At 41.8% G+C, this 8,517-nt stretch overlaps 1 protein-coding gene across 1 annotated transcript; it reads right to left on the reverse strand.

The window, feature by feature from the left end:
• Positions 1-222: 222 nt before the first annotated feature.
• On the reverse strand, positions 223-5,823 carry fzd10 (frizzled class receptor 10). Its single transcript, XM_037099593.1, has one exon. The coding sequence runs from the start codon at positions 3,660-3,662 to the stop codon at positions 1,911-1,913; it is 1,752 nt and encodes a 583-aa protein (XP_036955488.1). The 5' UTR covers positions 3,663-5,823; the 3' UTR covers positions 223-1,910.
• Between the last annotated feature and the right edge of the window lie 2,694 nt (positions 5,824-8,517).

Here is an 8,517-nt window from a genome sequence, read left to right on the forward strand (position 1 = left end):
ATGTGCATTTATATTCTTATATATGTCTATATGTGTGTGTGCGTGTGTGTGTGTATATATATATATATATATATATATATATATATATATATATATATATATATATATATATATATATATATATATATATATATATATATATATATATATATATATATATATATATATATATGTACACACACACACACATATACACATGTAAATGCATGTATTTCACTCAGGTATGACTTTTGTGTAATATTTTACAACACTGCACTACATCCATGCGTAGGTATAGGCACAAGTTTCCCATTATTTCCTTATAAATATTTACATACAAGAGATAAAGATGCGCCAAGATGTCAAAAATGGTTGGATTTTGGAGGCAAAGGTTTTATATTTTACTTGCTACATTAAGTTACTAGTTACTTTGCAGATTACATGCTGCATCACAACTACAGCAGCACATCTTCATGTTAATTCATTGGCAACTGGAATACAAAAACACATATTCCGATAATTGTAAAAATGCTGAAAATGGCATTAGATAATTGGCCAGGGTGATAACTAGTCAACCCATAGTACTCATTATATGCTATAGATACATGTAGCTATATACAGAATTCATTTTTTTTTTATTCTTGATACTTAAGTACATTTAATAACTGGTACTATCTGTTGATTAATATTTTAGCGTGATATCTTTTTATTATTTGCTTTTAGTCGTCCTTTAGTAAAAAGGGAAAAAAGATAGTCCCATTGTCATGTTGTTATGAACATTTAAAGGATAAGTTACTGATAATATTGCTTCTGGTCTCTGTTGACTTAAGCACCAACATGTCAAGCTTGACTACATTCTTTTTGTTATATGTGCAAGTGCATTTTTTTCTTCAATGAGAAGAGATGAAGTCTGTGTCACATTTATGAGCCGTTCTGAAATGCTCATAAAACCAGTCAGTTATTGCTTTAGTAAAATGTCTCTTTTGTCACAAGTTACTCTGAAAGCCAAACACACTGTTACAACCCAGCCCCAACACACCATCATATTCACAAATTACGGTTAATGATTTAGATTTTTATGATGTATTAACATGACTGTCTGCAGATAAACCGCGAGGGTGGAAAAGCAGAAGTGCAAGCTTCGCGCGGCTGGATGAGAATGGAGGGAAGAACACACAGTCGCAGCACACGATTGCAGCTTTACAAACATTTAAAACTAGAACGTTTTATTAATTTTTTTTCTATAAAATCTGACGTTTTTTTTTTTTTAGAAATATATACAAACGTTCCCTTGTGCTATAAAACAGCAAAAGACAAAACAATGGAAAACTCAACTGTGTGTACAAATAACTTTTCAATGATGAGTGCTTGATTAATTTATGGCATGGATTTGCCTCATAATGGGCAGTTCTCAACAGCTGCTCTCACTCCAGTTCAAACATATATGACACTGCCTCAATTTCCATTAAAAAGCCTCCAAACACAACACTCATCTCTCTGACCATTCGCCTCCATTGTCTGTGGGGTCCTTTCATTGTCTGTAATCTGTCACTAACTGTACAAGTGTCTTTTTCTGCCTGTAAGGAAAACATCTATTGCACATTATTCAAGTAACCCCATGGCACATCCAAATGGTTTATTCCACTCTTTTTGTCTCGGGGAACAATACCATTTTTTTTTTTTCCCTCAACCAAGTTCCTCAATAGGATAAGTGAATCCAGGAGTAGCAGATTTTTTTTCCTCAAACAAAGGCAGCTCTTGTTGCATGAGATGGCTCAAGATACAAAAAAACCCCCACATTTCATGGTCCTCAATGGAGTTTGCATAAATAAAACATAAACCTTGATTCTTTTGATGGCACTCTGATTACAAAGTCTCATTTAGGTAAGAGCTTTACACGTATTTTTTGGGTTTATACAAAGCGAGCCAGCTCAGACGCATGTCGGAGGAGGCCGTGTAGGCTCATACTTAGTACTGTGCCCTTTGAGGGATGGGTGAGGTTTGATGTAAGGCCTGCTGCTGGTGAACACACTGGCAGTCTTCCCCCTCGTCCTCTTCTTCAGCTTTCTGCTGAACACGTTCTGCCAAGACTGCAGCGTCTTTGAGGTCCAGATCCACATGCCGCTGGTGATGCCCACCACCAGCAGCATGAAGATCTTCACCATGAAGATCTCAACAGCCGGGATGGACGTCTTCATGACGCACTCGTCTGAATCCGGCCCGCTGCTGTCCACGCACTTCTTCTCCCATGCCACGATGCGCCAGTAGTCCATGTTGAGCCGCTCATAGAAGTAGCAGGCGATGACGCAGGTGGCGGGGACGGTGTAGAGCACAGAGAAGACTCCAATGCGAACCATCAGCTTCTCCAGCTTGTCTGTGTTCTCTCCCTCTGTCTTCATGATCTTCCGGATGTGGAAGAGGGCCACGAAGCCCGACAGCAGGAACGAAGTGCCGATAATCAGGTAGCAGGAGAGGGGAATGAGCACAAATCCCGTGAGGGCTTTGACGTCCATGCTGCCCACGTAGCACACGCCCGTCAGCTCGTCCCCCGCCACCTTCCTCATAACCAGGATCATGATGGTCTTGACGGCGGGGATGGCCCACGCCGCCAGGTGGAAGTAGCTGCTGTTGGCTTCAATGGCCTCGTGACCCCACTTCTTCCCTGCAGCCAGGAACCATGTGAGGGTCAGGATAACCCACCAGAGGGAGCTGGCCATGCCAAAATAATACAGGATGAGAAACACAATAGTGCAGCCGGTGCTCTCCAGACCCTCCTGGATAATATACTGGACCCCATTGTCTCTGTCACAGGCTATTCGGTCAGCCCCCACAAAGAGTCGGATGAGGTAGCCCACAGAGTAAACACAGTAGGACATGGAGAGGAAGATGATCGGCCTCTCGGGATATTTGAATCTCTGCGGGTCAATGAGGAAAGTGAGCACAGTGAAGGCGCTGGAGACAAAGCAGAGGATGGACCAGATGGCTATCCACACCAGGGAGAACTGCTTGTCTCCCTGACTCCAGTACACGTCCACCTTGGAGTAGCATTTAGGGGCACACGACTCACTTTTCTCCACAAAGTGGAACTTGCCAGGATTGCTGCAGGTCTGCTTGCTGCCACTGTCCTTCAGGTGCAGGTCGTGGCCGCTCAGAGGCCGCTGTGGCCTGAAGTCAGGAGGCTGGGTGTGGGAGACTTTGGGAGGCTCGTCGGAGCCGTTGTTCGGCGCCTCCATGCAGAGGTTGTTCGGGTCGTTTTTGGTTGGCAGCCGGGAGCAGTCCAGAGAGTCAGGCCAGGGGAAGCTGAACTGCTCCAGGATGGGCGAACATTTCAGCTTGACCTGCTCACACATCACTCGGCAGGCCGGGATCGGGTTGGAAACCTGCTCCGTGCACATGGGAGCATACAGCGAGCACAGGAAAAATTTGAGGTGACTGTGGCATCCAAACTGTATCAGCGTGGCAAACTCCTGCAGCTTGATCGCTGCCTCTTTTTGGTCGTCGTGGCCCATGAGATTTGGCATGCGAGTCATGTTGTAGCCAATGTCCTTACACTGGGGGATGTTGATCTGTTGACATCTCCCCTCTCCTGACCAGTCTGGGTCTATTGAGCTGATGGCCGATCCCCCACGGCTCCAGAGAACCAGCAGCACAGAGAGGAGGCTCAGTTCAATAGATGAAATCATTGTGTCCTCTTGATTTAAAGAAAAAAAAAACAAACAAAAAACAGGCCAAATGTTCACCACCGCCAACAACACTCAGGTTTCTTTCATTAAAAAGAAAAAGTCAAACCTGGCTGCTCTTCCTCTGTCAGATAAATTGAAAAACTTACAGAACTATCTGCTGCAAGACCACCGGTTCCTCATTTTAGGTTTGGAGAGTTGATTAAAAACATAAATCCCGCAACGGTCCGAGAATGCTTCCTCGCTGGGAGCAGCGTGCGTTCAGGTCCATGCTTTCATGCGCTCAGCTTGTCTCTGAAGTGTTGGAGCTACTTGTTCAGCCTCTTGCGCGTCGCATGTCGGTCCGATGAGAGCGAAACTGAGGGATCATGCGTCCCGACGTGTTCCCGTCATGTTTCCAAAAGACTCACGCTTCATGCGACTTTCATGCGACTCAAGCGCATCTGTCTGTGCGAAGCAGCGCGATTTCAGTCCTTGCGCGACAAGTTGGGGGGGGGAACAGAAACAAAAATAAACGTCCTCCGGTCCTTTACGCGGCGGGGACGGCTGCTCGCAAATAGTTAGTCAGTCAGCGAAATGTAAAGTTCAGTAAATATCCCCGGTGGTGGCGACAAATGTGTCCCAGAAATGCAGGATTATGCTCCTCCCGTCTGCAGGCAGTCGATGCGTTTGGTGGCAGCGCTCGTCTGAGCTGGTCGGAGCCTCCGTCCCGGTCTAACCTGCCAAAAGATCCGCCTTCAAAGACAGCTACTTTGCATAAGAAAGATGACACTGACACGCGGATTATTTTCAAATCGTGCGGAACAGCTTGTTCATTACAGCACTTTCAAAGGCTCCCAGTGAACTTCCTTCTCTCCGTTTGTTTGTGCTGAGCCACAAACTTAGACTACAGCAGGACGGAGACACGTTTTATGAGATAACCGGAATGTTGCGCAATCTGGCTCCCAGGCGGTACCGGTCCAGACGCACCAACACCACAGCTTGTGAATACAATCCATGATTTCACTGCACATGTGAGACGTGTTTAGCATTGACCACATTGTGTTACTTTCCCAAATGTTTAGTATTCATTTTTTTCCCTGCTTGAAATGGCAGACGAAGAAGGAAAAAGTTTGCATTACTGCAGTCCATGCTTTTTGTGCAATTTTTCTTATTTTCTTTTCGTTTTGGACCAGTGCAACCTTCCATTTTGTCTTATAGACTTCATATAATATATGTTATTACTCAAACTAAGGAGACACCACAAAAATAATGAGAATTCATTTGAAAGTTGGTTCAGTTTTGTCCCTTCTGCACAGATAGACAGGACTGAAAAAGCAGAAAAAAGTAAAAGTCACGACATTTCACTGTTGAACTAAAGCACTTTAAGTAAAAACAGGCATACAAAACATAAAGGTATTATTCTGATTATTTTATTAACATCTAAGCAGTATTCGGTTGAGCTGATTTTAACTGCATCATATGCTGTTTTAATAGTTTACTCAATACAAAGGCATCATATGTTATTTGTTTTTGTGTGTTAAATCTGAACATGCAAAGTAACTTGTAACAGCAGTCAAACAAATATAGTGATGTAAATATAATATAATCCTGAAATGTTTTTGAGTTTAAGAAAAAATTAGCAGTACAAAAGTAGCAATTACAAAAGTGATTTGTCCTTTTGTAGAGTACTTGAGAAAAAATGTACTTTTTTTTAACTTTTCACCATTGTCATTGACAACCTCCTGTAGACTGACTGCAATCCTCCATAGTGCTTTCTTGTATATTAAAGCTAAAATATGATGATCACAGACCAAACCTCTCAAAATCATGCCTGCATAGTGAATGCTGATGTATAGTGTAATATGGAGATGCGTTGAATTTTCCCTTTAAATAGTACCATATAATGTTTTATGTAATGATAATATATATACACACACATGTAAATGAGACAGAACTTTTGATTGTGAGTATAAGATTCTGATGGGTTTGTCACTTTAGTTCAACTGAATGGGCTTTATTCATTTATTAGTAGGCAAGTTAGCATTCAGTATTCACTCGCATAAACAACAGGAAGACAACTGAAATGAAAAATGAAAAGTAACAGTTTTATTCGGTTGACAAAGAAAGTGTTCGTCAGTCTGTATGAAACTCAGACGTTGATAGAAGCAAGATTCATTTATAACGATGGGATAAATAAGATAGGATCAGCGTGTGCTCTGTTTGATATTATGATAGTGTAAAACTCAACAACACTTTGCAGCCACATCCTGTCTTTTCCAATAAAGGAAGTGATCCAGTAAACAAATATGAGATTCCATTCATTTCACAAAATTGTTCGTAACTCGTTGTGAGTCTACTATTGCCATGTCTCACAGTGACAATTTTAGTATTTTCATCACTTTGCCTGGCGTCCATTTCTCTAGTTAAGCCATAAATGAACCGTCACAGCAATGTTGTGAGTTTTGGCTCACATGACTTTTCATGGAACACAGAACTATCTGTATTTAAATGCAGTGTATGTTGCGTATGTTATATGTGGCACTATGAACACAGTTTTTACAGAGCATGATGCAGAAAAGAATGCTTGTGTATTGTTTAATAAGTTTATTGTTTCAGTGCATTGATGTCATTCTTAGACAATGTATTGTTCCATTACAGACCTATCTAAATGTTTGATCATTTGACACGTGTATATGGCCAATATATCCAGTGTATCACTTGAACACAAAATGTATCACTCCCTTTGGTTACTCCCTGCACTGGCCCCACATTTCAAGTATCAGTCAGGCTCTACTTTAGATCAGCTGGGAGTGATATCACGAATGCACCCGTAAATACACCTTTTTACAATTTAATAAGCTTCAATTTATTGGAGGATGAACATTCTCCCAAAGAATATATTGTACAAGTCAGTTGAGATAAAGGTTCTTACAAGCAGCCTAACTGTTGCCTGAATTGTGATTTGCGCCAGTTTTCTTCGGAATGAATGCTTTTATTTTGAAATAATTTCTCACCATCGCACATGAATCAGTGGTAGCTGGAAGAATATTTAGATAGTTGACCTCATATGTGGGTCTCCTTCAAGTGCTCCACTTTCCTCTCACGCTCCAACTCCCTACACCACTGTACTGCTGCCAAACGGCCATCTCTCTTTATGTCCGCAGAGATTTCGCGTGTAATCTCTTTGGGCCAATTCTTTCTTCTCTGTATGTAAAAACCGAATTCAATATAGCCCGCACTCTAATAATATTCTACAGATGTTGGTCCCCAGAGTTAGACCAGTAGGCTGGAAACCTTTTAAATATGCTGCCCAAAATTCCTGGAATAATCTACAGAAGGACCTGGAATTGGGTTGAAGTCAAATTTAAAAAGATCTCAATAATAGTACTCCTGGTCAGTGTGACTGTAAACGTCTACTGAGATCAGATTCAGAACCGTTTTTTGTGCATCTTTGTTTTCCTGATCATGTATGGCACTTTAGTTGGATATTGTGTTCACTCATTTTCTACTCTTGAAAGCAGGATTTTTTTCTCGATGAAGCTTTTAGCAAGGTTGAATAAAGAATATGTGTATGCATAGAAAGACATTAAGGTTCAGTCAAATGACCATCTTGCCATGATTACGGATGCTATACTCAATATATATATATGCTAGCCCTGTGTTAAACTTCCCTGTATACATCCTGTCTCTTGCATACAACCGGCTCCAGCCCCCTGTGACCCTGGACAGGATAAGAGCTTTAGAAAATGAATGGATGGATGGGTTTTTATTAGCCTGTTAAAGCGAAACAATTCCTGCAGCGAGCCGGCCTACATAAGACACCGCAGTACAAAGTCACAGTATGTTGTAAAATAAACCAAAGACAACTCATCAATACACGGAATGCTGGAATAAACAGCGCTAGCAAACCCCGACGATGCACAAGAACCCCACCTTGGTTACATGTTGCATCAGTCTGCTCACGAGAAGAAGGTGGAGAGACGAGCAGGTTAAGAGGCCATTTTTACGTGCGTGTATTTGTGTGAGATCCTCCAGACCTCACTCACATTACCTTGTAAAAAGTGTGTGGCGGTGAGATTTATACTCCGCCATGGTCCTCATCAAGGCTGAAACCCGGATCAGAAGTAAACAGGAGTGCTTTTAGTACATTTTTACAAGGGTCACTAAAGTGCTTTTGGAACTATTTCAGAAATGTGCCCGGGCAAGATGAGAAACCTGGCACCAGCGTGCCTAAATGGTTTAAGCGCAGCATATCTGAGTGGTGGCATTTCAGCTGTTAGCACTCAGTTTATGCAGCGGGAGCATAAATGTCGGGTATGAATACACTTATGAACACAATACCCTACTCCTTATGCAGCGTGTGCTTCTCAGGTTTCACTTATCCAGCTGTTAATGTTTGAAGCTGTTGGTCCAAAGTTGAGGAGAAAATATCTGCTTGTCACCCAATAAATGTTTAGCGATGTTGGTTTCTGCAAACCATGGCCACGTTGAGACTTTACATTTCTTTGTGGTCCAATTTTCAACACTGCGCCTATGTTCTGGTTACATTAAGACACAAAAACCACATGTTTAGGGTAAGGAAAAGATCGTGTTTTGTGTAAAAAAAAAAAAAAAAAACTGGTTTGGTTGCCACAAACACAGCTGGAGATGTCTTGAGGTCTCATTAAAAACGATCTTGTGGTGTCAAGCTTACAAGTGATAAAAAACATTATGGTCCCTCATCAAAAATACCCAGACCGTCCTCATCAGAAAAACAACCTTATAGGTCGACTGGGAAAGCAGTTTGTTATGACTCTTTTTTTTTACGTTTCTTGTTAGGTGGTGACCTCTAGCTGCTGAAGTGATCTGCAAAGGAGGAAGTCAGGAGCAGTAACAT

This window comes from Acanthopagrus latus, chromosome 5, assembly GCF_904848185.1.
Source record: "Acanthopagrus latus isolate v.2019 chromosome 5, fAcaLat1.1, whole genome shotgun sequence".
NCBI classification, from domain to species: domain Eukaryota; kingdom Metazoa; phylum Chordata; class Actinopteri; order Spariformes; family Sparidae; genus Acanthopagrus; species Acanthopagrus latus.